A 16677-nucleotide genomic window follows, 5' to 3' on the forward strand; every position below is an offset into this window, starting at 1 on the left:
ACAAATGAAAATGTTGCAAATACAAGCAGAACACATTGAGCTTGTCCTTGTTCTAGGACAGAGAAGCTCCCATGTTGTCACAGATTATTTCAACCATGGCCCCTGATAGACCATCCGTTAGCCACAGTCGTTGGTGCAACTTCTCACAAAATCCCTTGAAACTGACTGCTCAGACAGCTGAAAACCGAATGATTCGAAACAGCTAAGGGGCAAAGCAACATCAATAGCTGTTCTGGTATCATTCACTAAGAATCCAGGGCGTGGTACTTGTCACTTCTTGTAGAAAACTGAGGTCAGTCATGTATCAATAATGAGAATTTTGGCCACACAAAAAAGGCACACTTACAAAATGTAAATGTTGTGGTACTTCACTGATAACAGCCCAGTTTATCTGATTCAATTTGCAGAAAAGGTGACATGCAAGTAGGACAAAAATCATCATTCTCCAATGATACATGGTTTGAGGATGAGGCTAATTGCTGTGTGAGAAGAGAAGTAAATAAACAGAATGACAGACACCAATCAGATGTCAACCATCATCGAAGGTAGCTGGCACATCAGAAGTGATGGTCTGCTGTGTAATATTGGGTTCTTGTTCTGTTGGACACTTTTCATTCAGAGTACACAAACAGCAGTTTATTATCTGTGGTTGTTAGGTGAAGACGTGTTGCTGTCACTGCTTTCCGAAAATGGAATATTTCCAGTTTTTTTTCAGTATGACAGTGCCCTACCTCGTTATGGGTAAGCTGTTCAGACATACCTGGATATGCAGTTTCCAAAGATGGATAGGCCCAGGTGGCTCAGGGGAGTGCCCACCATATTTCTCAGATTGAAGTCTATTAAATTTCTATCTGTGGGGACCCTTGAAGGCAATTGTTAATGTAATGAAGACCAGAAAGTTTACAGGGAGTGGATTATTGATGCTTGTGCTCACATTACATGTAATGATGAGGAATGGATGAAGCAACAATATAAAACATTGCAGACAATCTTGGTGCCTCCATATGTTATCACCAGCATTTGTCTTGTTCTGTACAAAACACGACAAACTGAGAATGAATAAAGCTATGCTCAAATGAAAGAAGGCATTTTTATCTAGCATAATTTTTATCTGGTATGTCACATGACACCAAATTACAATTAAAAATTAAGACTTTTATCCAACTGGTGGTTTCCAAAATGGCCACCATGTTGGTAACAGGGCCTCTTAGTTTTGCCCCTCTCCCATATTCTGTTTATCTCCGTATTTTTGTTTTAAAATAGTGGCTCCACACCTATAAACCATCCTGTGCATTGCCTTATAGAGGAAACCAAAGAGAATGAACTAACTGCATTAATAAGGTATAAATTTTGAATGGAAAGACATGGGTGGTAGAGGCTTCTCAGCAATAAGCATTCAGGATCAAAAATTGGACTTATTGCTGCCAGCAGACTGAACTCTTGTGGATTGTATTAGCAAGCAATAATTTGTTGTACACACTATGCCCTAGTCAGTGATTTTTACTACAGTTGCAGCATTTCAAAATCATTCCCATCAGCACATTGCATGCACTTTTGCTGACTATCACATTCAGAATTAACTGTGAAAGCCAGGAACTAGCCCATTTTGGTTTGGTCCGTTTGTTATTTATGCATTTTTAATACAAAAAGAAGCATTTTCACACCAGATATATAACTTATTACTTTCAACTGAAGGTAGCAGATATGGACTTCATTGTACTTCTCATAGTGTGCTAAAGCAAGATGGTTCTAGTGTTAGTTTATTAAAAATAAAGAGACAAGTGTCATTAAGACCCCTAAAAGAAAAAAAATGCCTAGATATCTATTAAACGTGTCATTAAAACATTATAGGTTCATTCCCTTGTACCTCTAAACATACAGCCAAAATAAGTTTTAAATAATTTAGTAGATGTGACTGGTCAAGTTGGGCTACAGTTCTGATGCTACACAAAATTTTAGCAACTGCCTTACAATCATGCCATTGACAGCATATATTAAAAAAATTCAAACTGTTAACTGTGAACTCTACCCCACAAACACTGCATTTTGGTGAGACCTCTTATTGAAGGACATAGTATGTCAAAAAATGGCCACTGAGAAGCTGACAAAGACTACTGCAACAAACAAATATAACCGGGAGATGGTTCACCATGTATCGTCACTTACATTGACTGGAAGTTTCTGTTTGTCACTTCCTGCCACTTTCTAATTCCCTTACCCATTACTGCCACATCCAACATTGCACTGGATGGAAACATCTTATGGTCTACATAATTTTGCCAGTGAGGCACTGATTGTTCACACCATTGATTAGAAGACTGTCATGTGGAGTGACCCTATGACTCTCCGACTCTACTGCCATTTGAAGCAACATAACAATTGCTCAAACAATCCATGGATGTTATGCCAAATGGTGTGTAAACTGTACAATATTTTCATAAGGCAGCTACTCACCATCTTCACACACTGCTGATGCGTTGCTGTTACGGCTTACCAATTTATGTACTGGCTCACAAGAACAGCACAGGCATCAGGGGGCTAGGGTATGTCATTGTGGAAGACATCAATGTCCAGAGCCTTATGCTGGAAAATGGACCACGGCTCCACAAACATGATGAAGGGAATGTGTAGCTGCGAGGTGCAGAACTCAACGTAGGTGCAGAGGCTATGTGTTGGTGTTCGGCCTAACTATTCAGACTTCAGATCCCCATCTGTGTTACCTCTTGCAATCATTTGTCTGTGCCCAATGATGCCTTGGTGCAGCCAATGCTGGGTCTCATGTTTTTCTGGGTTGAAATTCCACATCTCTGTAAATTAAGTCATTGGTTGGTCATTGGGGGGTAAACAGCAAGCTCATCAGTTACTCATTCCAGGAGTAGAGAATCTAGAGTTAGCAAAGGCTGCCTCAAACATGTTCTGATGATGAAAGTATATAGGAGTGGTAAAATCGAGGCATTGATGGCTATAATGATGCCAAAGCTGAAAAACAATTAACAGAAGTGGGCAGGTGCATAGGTCAGAGTAGACCAAGGGTCTACCAGGCTGATCCGTAGCGAAAGAAACTCCACCTGCATCTGATCATTTTCAACCCGACTAAGGACAAATTCCCTTACAAAGCAAAGAATGCCTTCTAATTGGGAGATTCAGAACAGTAAAAGTGGGAGGCTAAAGTGTAATGAGCATCAGTTGGACTGTCAAAAAATGGGGAGGGGGAAGTAGATAAGGCAGCAGGTTGGTCTCCCCAGGGCTCTGCACGCAGTGAGAGCTGTTCCATCCCTGATCTATTACAGCCGAGGCAGTAAAGAGCACCCAATATGTAACAGTGCTACCCCTAAAATAGAAAACAAGGTGCAGCAAATGAAGAGGCGAACCACATCTAAAAGCAATTAAAATACCATAAAAGAGAGATGAAAGAGGGTGAAGGGTGCCCCAGCCCAAGCACGCAGTGGGAGATGCACCAATCCTAATCACTCCATCCCTGCCCTCAAGGCAGTCTGAAACTTTATATTTCAGAATAAGAACAAAATCCATGGAGAAAGTCTGGAATCTGTTGAACTATCCATGATTTACCTGCCAATAGTAAGAGACCAAGAATTCGAAAGACCATGAAGAGCAAGAAGAAGGGTGCATTCCACCAGAATATGAAATATTATCTGCAAGGCTTCAAAATCACAATGTGGGAGTGGCCTGATACAAAATGAAAGTATGGGTTAGTCTGGTACGGCTGATGCATAGGTGGCACAGGACAGTGGATTCCTTCTGGAAGAAGTGCCATGCACCTGTAGTCTCCTTGACAGTACGGAGTTTATTATAGAGGGCAGTAGTTTACCACATGTTGTTCCATCTCTGAGTGAGCAGATGCCTCATTTGCACACACAACTTCGAATTTGGGATCATCAAAACCAGTGGGGGGGGCTGAGTAATCACTTCTCTAGCCAAACGGTCGGCCAGTTTCTTTTCTGGGATACGTACACAATTCAGAATCCAGAGAACAACAACTGAACATGCAGTATGATTAAGGGCAGAGAGTAAGTCATGGGTGGCAAATATCACAGGATGACAACTATAAAAGTGATCAATGAGACACTGAACTAAAACATTATCAAGGGATGATTGTTTAATAAAATACAATGAGATTAAAAAGGTCATAGAACCTCCTACTACTACACTGGTACTACTTTGGCCCAGCATAGTGCAGCAACTCTATGGGACACGGACTCAAATTGTTGGAAATCATCCTCAGAAAAACTGAACCATGCTGCCTCTAGCCATCCATGATTGCAAAAGTTGTGCTGACGTCAGATTTTGTGCACAAACTGACGTCTCAGTTATGTCCCATACATGTTCAGTGGGATTCATGTTGCGCAATCGCGTTGGCCAAACCACTCACTCGAATAGTCCAGAATGTTCTTCAAACTAATCGTGAACAACTGTGACCAGTTGACATGGCGGATAGTCATCCATAAAAATTCCATTTCCATACTTGTTTGGGCAACATGAAGTCCATGAATAGTTGCAAATGGTCTCCAAGTCGCTGAATATCCAGAGGACCCATTCTATTCCATGTAAACACAGCCCACACCATTATGGAGTCACCAGCAGCTTCCACAGTGCCTTGTTGACAATTTGGGTCCATGGCTTCATGGGGTCTGCGCCACACTAACCCTACCATCACATCTTAGCAACTGAAACTGGGACTCATCTGACCAGGCCACAGTTTTACAGTCATCTACGGGTGAATCAATATTTTCATGAGCCCAGGAGAGGCACTTTAGGTGATGTCATGAAGTTAGCAAAGCCACTCCCGTCGGTCATCTGCTGCCATAGCCCATTAATGCCAAATTTCACCACAGTGTCCTAATGTATATATTTGTTGTAGGTCCCACATTTCTGTGGTTAGTTCGTGCAGTGATGCTTGTGTGTTAGCACTGACAACTCTACACAAATGCTGCTGCTCTTGGTCATTAAGTGAGGGCTGTCAACTACTGCGCTGTCCGTGCAGAGAGGTAATGCCTGACATTTTGTATTCTCAGCACACTCTTGCCACTGTGGATCACAAATATTGAATTCCCTAATGATTTCCAAAATGGGACATCCCACGCATCTAGCTCCGACTACCATTCCACATTCATTCAAAGTCTGTTAATTCCTGTCGTGTAGCCATAATCATGTCGGAAACCTTTTCACATGAATCACCTGTGACCGTTCTATCAATGTATTGCCCTTTCATACCTCATGTGCATGATACTACTGCCATTTGTATATGTACATATTGCTATCCCCAACAATTGTCACCTCAGTGTACTGAGCGCTGTTAATGGCTATGAACTCCGCAATGAAACACTAATCTTCCCGGCAATGAATGTCATTCCTGACTGCCAGGAGATGTAGAAGCATATCTCACTAAATCCATGGTTTTAGAGCTGTCATTTTAAATGACAGTAGCAACCAGAAGCTCTTGGGGAAAAAAAAACAGATGTCAAAAGGTAATGGGTGTGGCAAACTTTAGGAGTACAGAATACATTGATCTTAGTACATCTTAAGGAGGTTAGGCAGAGGGCATTCCATCTGATAAACCAACCCAAGAGCAGGAGTCAGGGGTCAATCCACATTGTATGCACAACAAATGTCTTACATTGGATGGAGGTAAATTATTGGATGGTGACTGCATAAGTGAGCAACATTTGGGTCTGTCACCTCTGGAAAGGAAAGGTTCCACTTTCAGCAAGGAGACTGTCTCTAGGACTAATCTGGAACGCAACAGTGGCTATTAAAAAGCCACAGTGATGGACTGGGTCTAAGAATTTTGAAGCTGTAAGTGCTGCCGAGCTGTAAACCTGGCAACCACAGCCCGCTTGGGACAACATGAGGGCCTGGTAAGTACAGAGAAGAGTTGAACGATCCACACCCCAAGACATGTGGACAAGGAAGCAGAGAGCATTAACTGACAAATACTGGGCAGCCAAGTCAGATTTTTATCCAAAAACAGGCATAATAAATGGACTGCAACAATATTCAAGCATTGGGTACCTGAGTAGAGTACTGGATCACGGTGGACCACTGTATGACGACTGAAATGCACTGACCAGAGTTTTTGCAGGAAAACCTGGGAACATGGCAAAGAGTCCAAGTGGAGTCACATTGGAGCTGGTATTTGCTGGGGCTTTGGGGTGGGAGCTGTACCAAATGCAAAATTTTTTGACGTACAACACAGCTGTGACCAGTGGCGCGACAGGTCACTAGCACATTGATGGCAATGAAGAGTTTGACACTCAGTATGAATAATGTGAGACACCATTCTCATGGATCCATGAAGAGCTGAGTGAATTACCACCTCCAACCCATAACACCTGGTGGGATAAAAACTGACACAAAAATCAGTAGGGAGTCTCAAAAGCCACAACCATGCTGGTTAAGTAAAATATGTTGGTCCCAAGTGGTGTTGTATGCCTTGTGTAGGTCAAAAAATACTGTAGTGAGATGTTCATATTTGGAAAAAACATGCTGGATTTCCACTTTCAGCCTAACTAGATGGTCAGTTGTGAATTGTTCCCTCCTGAAACCACACTAATAGATGGACAAAAGGTCCTGTGATTCAAGAACCAAGCATTATCTGTGAGCAGTTGGTAACTGTAAACAGACATTGGGTTTTTGCCTGGCTTAAGGATTGGGAGAATGATACTTGCGATTGGAAAAGGAGGACACTTTTGAATCAAATACAGTTGAAGACACTGAGTAGCCTTTGTGTAACATTCAAATGCTGGATCATCTGATTATGAATTCAATTGGGGCCTGGGGCTGTATCTTAAGATGAGGAAAAGTCTGAAGGCTTAGTATATGATTTGGCTTGGTGAGTGTGTGAAACTTAAGGGAAGAATTTCAACTTGTCATTTCTGCATTATAAAGATAGCCAGTAAGAAGAGTATGCCACCACTGTCACAAAGTTGATCACAAGGTGTTCAGTAAGAACCAAAATACTGGTACAAAGACCATGCTGATGGACGAGACCTAGAACAGTTCTCGGTCTTTGGTGGCCTAAACGACTACAGAGCTTGGCCCACATCTGGGAAGGAGAGGCATACATTCTGAAGGAGTCATCATAGCACTCAAAGCGTTCCTGTAATTCGACAGTGAGCCTTAGTGCACAGTCTCTTAAAAGTAAGGAAAGCAGCTTGTGAAGGATGCAGGGACCTACGGCGATCCTGGGAAGCTGTTGTCAGACATCTTCCATGGCCTTGTCAATGCAATCTGATAAATGGGGTGATGGTGACAGCAGAGGTATACATAAACTGCCAATTGACTCTTCAATGAACCTATTATGGTAATTGGTCCATTGGGCAGTAGCAGGTAAGTGACAGGATCTCTGAAAAGTGGTTACTGTCATAAATATCATTGCAAAGCGACAGATGTAGCGAAGCAACAATATTGGGGGAAAAAGGATCAAAAGGCCGTTAGCCAAAGAGGTGCCATGAGTGGTACTGAAATGAGTAGGAGTACCATCATTGAGAAGGCACAGATTGAAATCACATGGAAACTGGTCAATGAAATGGCTCCTTCCAGATAAGGTGAGTGTTACTTCACCACAGGGTGTGGTAGCATGTGGAAATCCCCAAGTAGGAGATAGGGGAGATGTGGAAAAGGGAGAGAGGGGATCTGTTGGATTAAGATGGACATCTCAAAGAGTGTAAGTGCCCTGCCTGGAAGTAAATAAATGGTACAAATTATGATTTCTGGGGTAGTTTGCACTTGTACCACTATTGATTCCAACATGGTACGGGGGGAATCCATTCACTGACGACATCATTGCAAACCTACGTACACACCACTTCAGTTGCCCTCCCAGGGTTAGTATGAGTCTGACCTACTGTACGGTAGCCACCAGGTGTTAGGAAATGCTCATCAGTGATGTGAGTTTCTTGGAGGGCAATGCGGACTGCAAAATAAGAAGAAATTGGGTGTTGCAGTTCCAGCACATAACAGTAGTATCCATTACAGTTCCAATGGTTTGTCACATTAAGTGTGTTCCAGTTAGGCATGAAGGGGACCAGAAGGACTGATCATGTCTGAGAATCGCTGTCTCTCACTGATGTGCATGGGACAACATTAGTGAACATTGGCTGAGAATCCAACAGCAAGGGGAGATATGACCTCTGCCTCTGCATCCACCTCCGCCTCCACCTCCGCCTCCTACACATCTTTTGCTGGCCAAGATTCTTGCAAGCACTTATCCACTGTTTGTGTGGCAACATATGAAAAGTGAATGCCCTGAGACCCACAGGCCACAGCTCCTTCAGCCATTGGCTAGTACTGTGCCTGTGATCTGTTGGTTTTTGAAGGGAGAGGTTCCAAAAGGGAGTCCCATCAATGGTACATCCCAGAGGACAAAGCTGCTTCCCCACCTGGGTGTGGGAAGTGGTTCCCAAAGATAGATCTGGTTTAGAAAAAACTGAGGTAGACAGGTTCGCAGCAGTGACTCACATTGCCATGTCGATAGGATGCAGGCATTCATGATTTTTTTCCTGCCTCAGTATGTGACAGGCAGTCAAGTAATTTATTTTCTTGTCTTGTTTTTTTTTCTCCCAACACCAGACAAACCAGTGAACATGGAGAATGGTGTTCATTACAAGTGACACATTATGATGGTTGTTCACGAGGACAATCTTTGCAGAGAGATCAGCTGCAGTTTCTGCATTTTGTATCTGCTGTGCAGCAGGACAGCATATGATCAAAGAATAAGCATTGTAAACACCTCATGGGTGGTGGGACATCAGATTTCATCTTACACCTGTACACTAATTTTTCTGGAAGGAAATTTCCTTTGACAGCTAAGATGGAAGTGCATGTATCTACACTGATGGAAAAATAGTTGCAACACCAACAAATAATTAATGTAGAGTAATAAAATTTCAGGAATACATTTGTCTGGGAAAAATATTAAAGTGATTACCATTGCTCGATCAGAGGTTAATGTGAGTGCCGGCTAAGGCAATGCAAATGTGAAACACTGGTCCATTAATAACCGGTGTAACCACCAAAATGTTGAATGCAAGCCTACAGATTTCATTGTGTCATACAGTTGCTGGATGTCAGTTTGTGGGGTGGAGTTCCATACCTCTTGCTATTGGTTGGTTGATATAGGGATGGTTAATGCTGTTTGTGGATGAAACTGGAGTTGTTGTCCGTTGATATCCAATATATATTTAATTGGAAACAGATATGGTGATTGAGCAGGCCAAGGCAACACATCAACACACTGCAGAACATGTTGAGTTACAACAGCGGTATGTGACAGAGCATTATCCTGTTGGGAAACACCTCCCAAAATGCTATTCATGGATGGCAGCATAACAGTCAGATAACCAGACCGACATACAAATTTGCAGTCAGGGTGCATTGGATAACGACAAGAGTGCTCCTGTTGTCACACAAAATTGCACCTCAGACCATGACTCCACATGTAGATAGAGTGTCCAGCACACAGACAGGTTGGTTGCAGGGCCTCAACTGGCCTCCCGTAGCCAGCACATGGCCATCACTGGCATCGAGGCAAAACCAGTTTATGTCTGAAAACACAATCTGCCTTTCAATGAGCCCTCACTTGACACCACTGGTGTCACAAAAGGCAGTCATTTGGGGTCAATGCAATGCACACTACAGGGTGTCTGCCTCAGAGCTGTCCTTCAAGTAACTTATTTGTAACAGTCTTTGTGGCATGCTAATGCCAACTGCTGCTCAAATTGCTGCTGTAGGTGCAGTACAATGCACAAGAGCCATATGCTGAACACTTCCCTCTTGGTAATGCCACATGCCACATGGTAATGCCACATTACCCACTTGGTAATGCCATGTGAAAAGTGAACGCACAATCAGTTTGTTCAAAGTACTTCTCATTAAGCACGTTTTGATGTGGTCTCTTTGTTCACATGTGTGCCTCTGATGGATTTTTGGTCATAAGACCATACATTCCTATGACTACTGCTGCCAGCAATCATGTACAGTGGCTACATCCAGCCATGTCTTTCTGCAGTATTGTGATACGAACATCCAGCTTCTCATAGTCCTGTTACACAACCTTGTTTAAACTCAGTGAGGTGCTGATAGAGGCATTTTTGCGGCCTTAATGGCAGTCTTCACCAACATCAACTCATCATGTCCAAGCTCAAAGGTAGCTAATGCCATTACCATTATGTGTACTTAGAGCATACCTGATTTAAATCCTCATAGTGTCATTACTCACACCACTCTTATGTGACTGGTGTAAAATTTGAACACACATCATCTTTCAGGTGTAGAAACATGCCTACCAACTTTCGATTATGTTGCACGATTCCTCCTTGATGTTCGATTTTTTTTTTCCATCAGTGTACTGTGTTATCCTTGAGATCTATTGTATGTCTCAGATAAAACATACAACTCACTGCATAAGATTAAGTCATATCTCCTCATCTGTCTTGAGGGTAAGATCTCTGTGAGAGATACCTCCTTGTACCATATTCAAGGCTTATGTAGAGCAATCATTGGTAGCTCACACAGTCTTTCACATGTCTGAAGAGCTTGAGATTGTGCAGCAGAAGAGGCTTTAATCAATAACAATCCACTCCATATATTTCTTAATGAGTCAATTTCTCCAAATTCATCCCATGTGTGTTCCACAAAAAATAATGGTTTTTTCACCAGAACAGTATCCTCACCCATTCTAATACACACTAGGTATTTAATTAATTGTTTCACTCCCTCCACCCAGGAGGGTAGTCAGAGTAGGGAAGACAGTAGGATTACAGCTGTCCATGTTAAACCTGTCTGTTATGATGGCTGAATCAGAATGGCCATAGTGTTAGTTCAATGTGATACATTTCTTGCATGAAAAGTCCACTCTGATACTAGCTGCTCTGATTAAAGGTTCTCTCCATGAATGCCATCCCACTGTAGGAAGGCTATCTGGCACAACAGCCACTGTCAGGAGTCCTGACGCCCCAGAAAGATGGGCATGGAGCTAGCAAATTCAGGCACTGGAAGTGTGATCCCTGTGTTGTCAGGGGGCCCTGCCTAAAGGGTATGCAATGATCCCACCATGTCTGATTAGTTACCACATTCACCTTTAAGCCTTATATAAGACTAAGCAGTGAATGTGCACAGAGTATTGTTAACACAGTAGGTCATAGGTGGTATTTGAGATGTTCTTTTAGAGATGGTCCATTGGTCAACACTACAGATAAAATGTTGAAAAGTTTTCAGAAGGGAACCAAAATTACCTCAGCCAAATAGTGAGGTAAGGAAAACACATTAAAATGTTGGTAAAGGAAAGCAGAAAAGGGAAAATAGCTGGGTGAACACTGAAGGCTGCTACCATGAGAAGAAAAGAAGTAAGGATAGTCTGAGGTGGGAGACTGCAGCACATGAAAGGAAGTAGGTGATGCAACAGTTTAGGCCATGTGAGTATAAGTTGTTGGTTGTGTGTATTTCAAACACTCTTTAATGATGGAGCCCCAGCACATAGAGATGGACGAGGAGGTATTGGTCTCTCCATAGTCAACGACGTGTCCTATATTGCAACTGTGTTTAGCAACAGCAGATTTTTCCTGGCTAACTCAATCTGGTGTGGTGCCTATGTTCACCACTTATGTATCTACAGTACAAAACATCTGGGCAATCTAAAATTTCCTACACTGGAAGGGGATTTAATATATTCCTGGTGTCCTTAGATCTAGGTCATCTTGAATGGAATCTAACATCTTTTACATTCACACCAGAAGGTAGAACATACTATGTTTCTTCAACAGCCTACTGACCTTAAAGGACATGCCACCCACATAAGGTAAAAAACCATCCTCATGGAATTCTCCAGTTCTGGCTGCTATTGAGGTTTAGTGCATGATGGCCAAAATGCATTGTGAATCTGCTTATTGGATTATCTGCTCTGGAAAAAGAACGCAGATGGCAATGCTCTGCTGATAAGTAATCTGGATCTAAGATAGCTCTAGCTCTATGAATGACAGTCCATAATACACCACTGCATTCAGATGGGTGATGACAGTTAGTAGCTCCCAGGTACAGGTTGGTATGTGCAGGTCTAGAAAATATACTGTGATGCAAGGAACCGTCGTCTTTTCTACAAGCCATAACATCCAGAAATGAGACATCTCCATTTTTCTTAACTTCTATGAAAAACCAGATGCTAAGTGGAGGGAGATGTTCCATAAATGAAGAATTGCTATCAGATGTGGCCATATCATAGAATGTATCATCTAAATATCTCCAAGAACATTCAAGTTTCAAAAACAATGACTGAAATGCTTTGTCCTCCATGTGTTCTGTAAAAGGGTTACCTACTACAGGAGACAGTAGGCTACTGACAACAACACAATCAGTTTGTTCAAAGTACTGCTCATAAAGCAAGTTTTGATGTGGTCTCTTCTTTCACATGAGTGCCTCTGATGGGTTTACTACAACTCTTATGAGCTAAGCTTATCTCGAATTATTTTTTAAAAAAAAAGGATTCCTTTGGCAAGGTAGATCATGACAGCGGTTAATCAACAGCATGCAGCACACGAGGCCTGTCTGTACGGTTATTTTTTATGTGTCTTGAGTTATCCTACATCTTCTCACCTTTCTTGCACAGGGAGCTAGGGACCCATGCAATGATTATGGAACTACTGGAGTAAAAATAAGCAAACAAGTCTGTAGCCTACATTGCAGTGACATTTTTTTTAAGGATGCAAACTTACCAAACAGGCTTCTGTGATCCAGGCTCTGAGCATCCATACAACAACATGTGATGTGCTGTGGCCATCGTAGCATTTGGTTCAAATCCAACTGTTGACATAAAAGAACTGAATCAAAATCCTGACTATTTTGAGAGTAAAACACATGTATGTCACATTTATAAACTTAGGAATCACAACTGAAACAAAAGTAACTGAAAAAATTAAATGATTACTCTAATATATTATTTATCTACAGCATATGAAAAAGTGGGGGAAAAAGACATTTTGACACTAAGTACACAGGGTTTCTCTAACAAAATTCCTCTAAGGAAAAATATTACACACTTTTACAGGCACAGGTACACTAATTAGCCAAACCATTATAACCACTGCCATCATGAGGTGAGATCGCCGGTGGCACTGTGAGTCTGTGACACAGTAAGGAAAGCTTATAAGTGAAACAGAGATGGATCAGCTTTGGTTTCTCAAAGAGTACTCTACAGTATTGGCCCCTTACTTAGCTTGCATTTATCACAAATCTCTTGGCCACTGCAAAGTCCCAAATGATTGGAAAAAAATGCAGGTGGCTCCTATGTATAACAAGGACAAAATTACAGACCAATATCCTGAACATCAGTTTGCTGAGGAATCCTTGAACACATTCGCAGTTCAAATATAATAAATTTTCTTGAGACCATGAATTGGCATGGTTTTAGAAAGCATTGCTTGTGCACGACTCAGCATGCCCTTCCCTCACATGATATACTGCGAACTGTAGATCAAAGGCAACATGCAGATTCCATGTTTCTATATTTCTGGAAAGTGTTTGATACAGTGCCTGTAACAAAGGGACACATATCTTAGAACATAGATTAAGGAAAGGCAAATCTACCTTTCTAGCATTTGTAGATTTAGAGAAAGCTTTTGACAATGTCGACTGGAATATTCTCTTTCAAATTCTGAAGGTGGCAAGGGTGAAATACAGGGAGCGAAAGGTTATTTACAATTTGTACAGAAACCAAATGGCAGTTATATGAGTCAAGGGGCATGAAAGAGAAGCAGTGGTTGGGAAGGAAGTGAGACAGGATTGTAGCTTATCCTCAATGTTATTCAATCTGTATATTGAGCAAGCAGTAAAGGAAACAAAAGAAAAATCTAGAGTAGGAATTAAAAGCCATGGAGAAGAAATAAAAACTTTGTTGTTTGCCTATGACATTTTCATTCTGTCAAAGACAGCAAAGGACATGGAAGAGCAGTTGAACGGAATGTACAGTGTCTAGTAAGGGGGTTATAAGATGAACAGCAACAAAAGCAAAATGTGGATAATGGATTGTAGTGAAATTAAATCAGGTGATGCTGAGGGAATGAGGTTAGGAAATGAGACACTTAAAGTAGTAGATGAGTTTTGCTGTTTGAGGAGCAAAATAACTGATGATGGTCGAAGTAGAGAGGATATAAAGTGTAGATTGGCAATGGCAAGGAAAGTGTTACTGAAGAAGAGAAATTTGTTAACATGTAGATTTAAGTGTCAGGAAGTCTTTTCTGAAAGTATTTGTATGGACTGTAGCCCTGTATGGAAGTGAACACGGACGATAAATAGTTTAGACAAGAAGAGAACAGAAGCTTTCAAAATGTGGTGCTACAGAAGAATGCTGAAGATTAGATGAGTAGATCATGTAACTAACGAGGAGGTACTGAATAGAACTGGGGAGAAGGGAAATTTGTGGCACAACTTAGCTAGAAGAAGGAATCGTTAATAGGACATGTTCTGAGGCATCAAGGAATCACCAATTTAGTATTGGAGGGCAGCATGGAGAGTAAAAATCGTAGAGGGAGACCAAGAGATGAATACACTACACAGATTCAGAAGGATGTAGGTTGCAGTAGGTACTTGGAGATGAAGAAGCTTGCACAGCATAGAGTAGCATGGAGAGCTGCATCAAACCAGTCTCTGGACTGAGGGCCACAACAACAACAACAATAAAGGTACAAACATCTGGAACAGGTTCTCAGATATGTGAGTGGCTCAAAGATGACTTAAGTTGTAGAACCCAGTATGTTGTCCTTGACAGAGAGTGTTCAACAGAGATAAGGGTATTATCAGGAATGGCTCAGGGAGGTGTGACAGAACTACTATTATTCTCTATATACATTAATGATCTGGCAGACAGAGTGGGCAGCAGTCTGTGGTTGTTTGATGATAATGCTGTTGTGTACAGTACAGTGTACACTATCAACCTAGATGCAGATCAGATTGTTGTGGCCTGGCACTAAAGCTCATTGACATACTACTGCTGTGACCATCTATGGAAAGTGGATGAAGGATGGTGAAGCCACAAGTAGATGACAGACAACATGCTGAACATCCATGCCTCATTACAGAATGCCGACTTCAGGTGGAGGATTGGCCACTCAGTAAAGTGGCATAGGCAGTTATCCATGGCAGATCTAATAACCGAGTCCAGTGCTAGTACTTGCGCAAGTGTTACAGAGCACACTGTTCAGTGCACATTGTTGACATGGTGCATCACAGCAGATGACCTCTGCTTGTACCCTCATTGACCCAATGACATCATTAATTATGACTACAATGGGCAAGGGACAATGGATGATGTGCTGCCTAGGTTACACAAATCACATTTGTCACATTAAGTTGATAATCATATCTGGTATGCCTTCCTGTGAGCAAACAGCTGCTCATAATGTGCATCACACAGCAGAGAAGTATCATGCTATAGGGAACATTCACCTGGGCTTCCATGGCACCTGTGGTGGTAATCCATGCACCTCAACAGCTGCAGAATACATAAACATTATTGTGCATTACCTGCATCCCTTCATGCTTGATGTCTTCCCAGATAGTGATACCACCTTCCAGCTGTACAACTGTCCATCTCACAAGGCCAGAATAATGATACTGTGGTTTGAAGACAATGACAGTCAGCTCATATTAATGTCTTTGCCACCAAATTCTCCTGAACTGAATCCAAGGGAATACATCTAGGACACTATTTGGCACCAGCTACAAGCCTACAGGCCATTTGCCCATAACTTATGGCAACTGTGCAACCTATGCATATACATCTGGCACCTCATACCTCTGCAAACTTACCAAGGACTTGTTGAATCCATGCCACACACAACTGCTGTTGTATTGTGCCAAGAAATACATTATTAGGCAGGTGTTAATAATTTTTTGGCATATCAGTGTATTTATAGAAATTACATTACACAGAATCTATTAACTGTAATGTTTCTCAGACCAGAGTAAAATCAATCAATAACACTTTTAACAGAATGACCAAGTCATCCATCTGCTTTCCATTCAGTCAGCATACCTAAAAAAGGCAACTTACCATCTTTCTCCACTTCTTCTGTTTATCTTATACCTAGATGTATAATATTAATTTTGTCACATCACAACCAGAATAGAAGGGAGAACCGATAGAGGTATTCAAAGTACCCTCCGTCACACACCATCAGGTGGCTTGCGGAGTATGGATGTAGATGTAGATGTAGATTCTTAGTAGATGTAGATGTAGATTCTTCATACAGAAACAAAGACTACTACTATCAAAGAAAAAAATAGCACTGTATTATGTGTAACAATATTATTCTGTGAGTGGTTTTCTTCTAGTTTCCTTGTCATCCCTTTAACTTCAATTGAGCTATAAGTTTATGTGTAGCTTCTGGTAATGTTCTCCTTTGATTCAAGTTCATAATGACAAGAAAGCTATTTGATGATAAAGCATAATCAACTACTGAACATTGTGAAACAGAACAACAATGTCAGCTGTGGTACAGTAAGCATTTGCCCCTGAATTTATAAATTGATAGTGAAGGTTGAGCTGTAGTAAAGAATAGAGGATAACAGTCAATGTATATTTCGGTTGGCGATAAATGCAGTTGTTATTCCATATGAGTTGAACAGCAATTATGAATAGACATGACTACAGCAGCAGATGCAGTTACA

At 41.5% G+C, this 16677-nt stretch overlaps 1 protein-coding gene across 1 annotated transcript in view; it reads right to left on the reverse strand.

The window, feature by feature from the left end:
- The window catches only part of LOC124615455 (peptidylglycine alpha-hydroxylating monooxygenase), a 220069-nt gene that overhangs the window by 54760 nt on the left and 148632 nt on the right, over window positions 1–16677 (reverse strand). Inside the window, exon 3 of the mRNA XM_047143356.1 lies at window positions 12726–12813. Coding sequence (XP_046999312.1) covers window positions 12726–12813 — 88 coding nt within the window. The remainder of the gene's footprint in view (window positions 1–12725; window positions 12814–16677) is intronic.

The sequence above is a fragment of the Schistocerca americana genome, chromosome 5, assembly GCF_021461395.2.
Source record: "Schistocerca americana isolate TAMUIC-IGC-003095 chromosome 5, iqSchAmer2.1, whole genome shotgun sequence".
NCBI classification, from domain to species: Eukaryota; Metazoa; Arthropoda; class Insecta; order Orthoptera; family Acrididae; genus Schistocerca; species Schistocerca americana.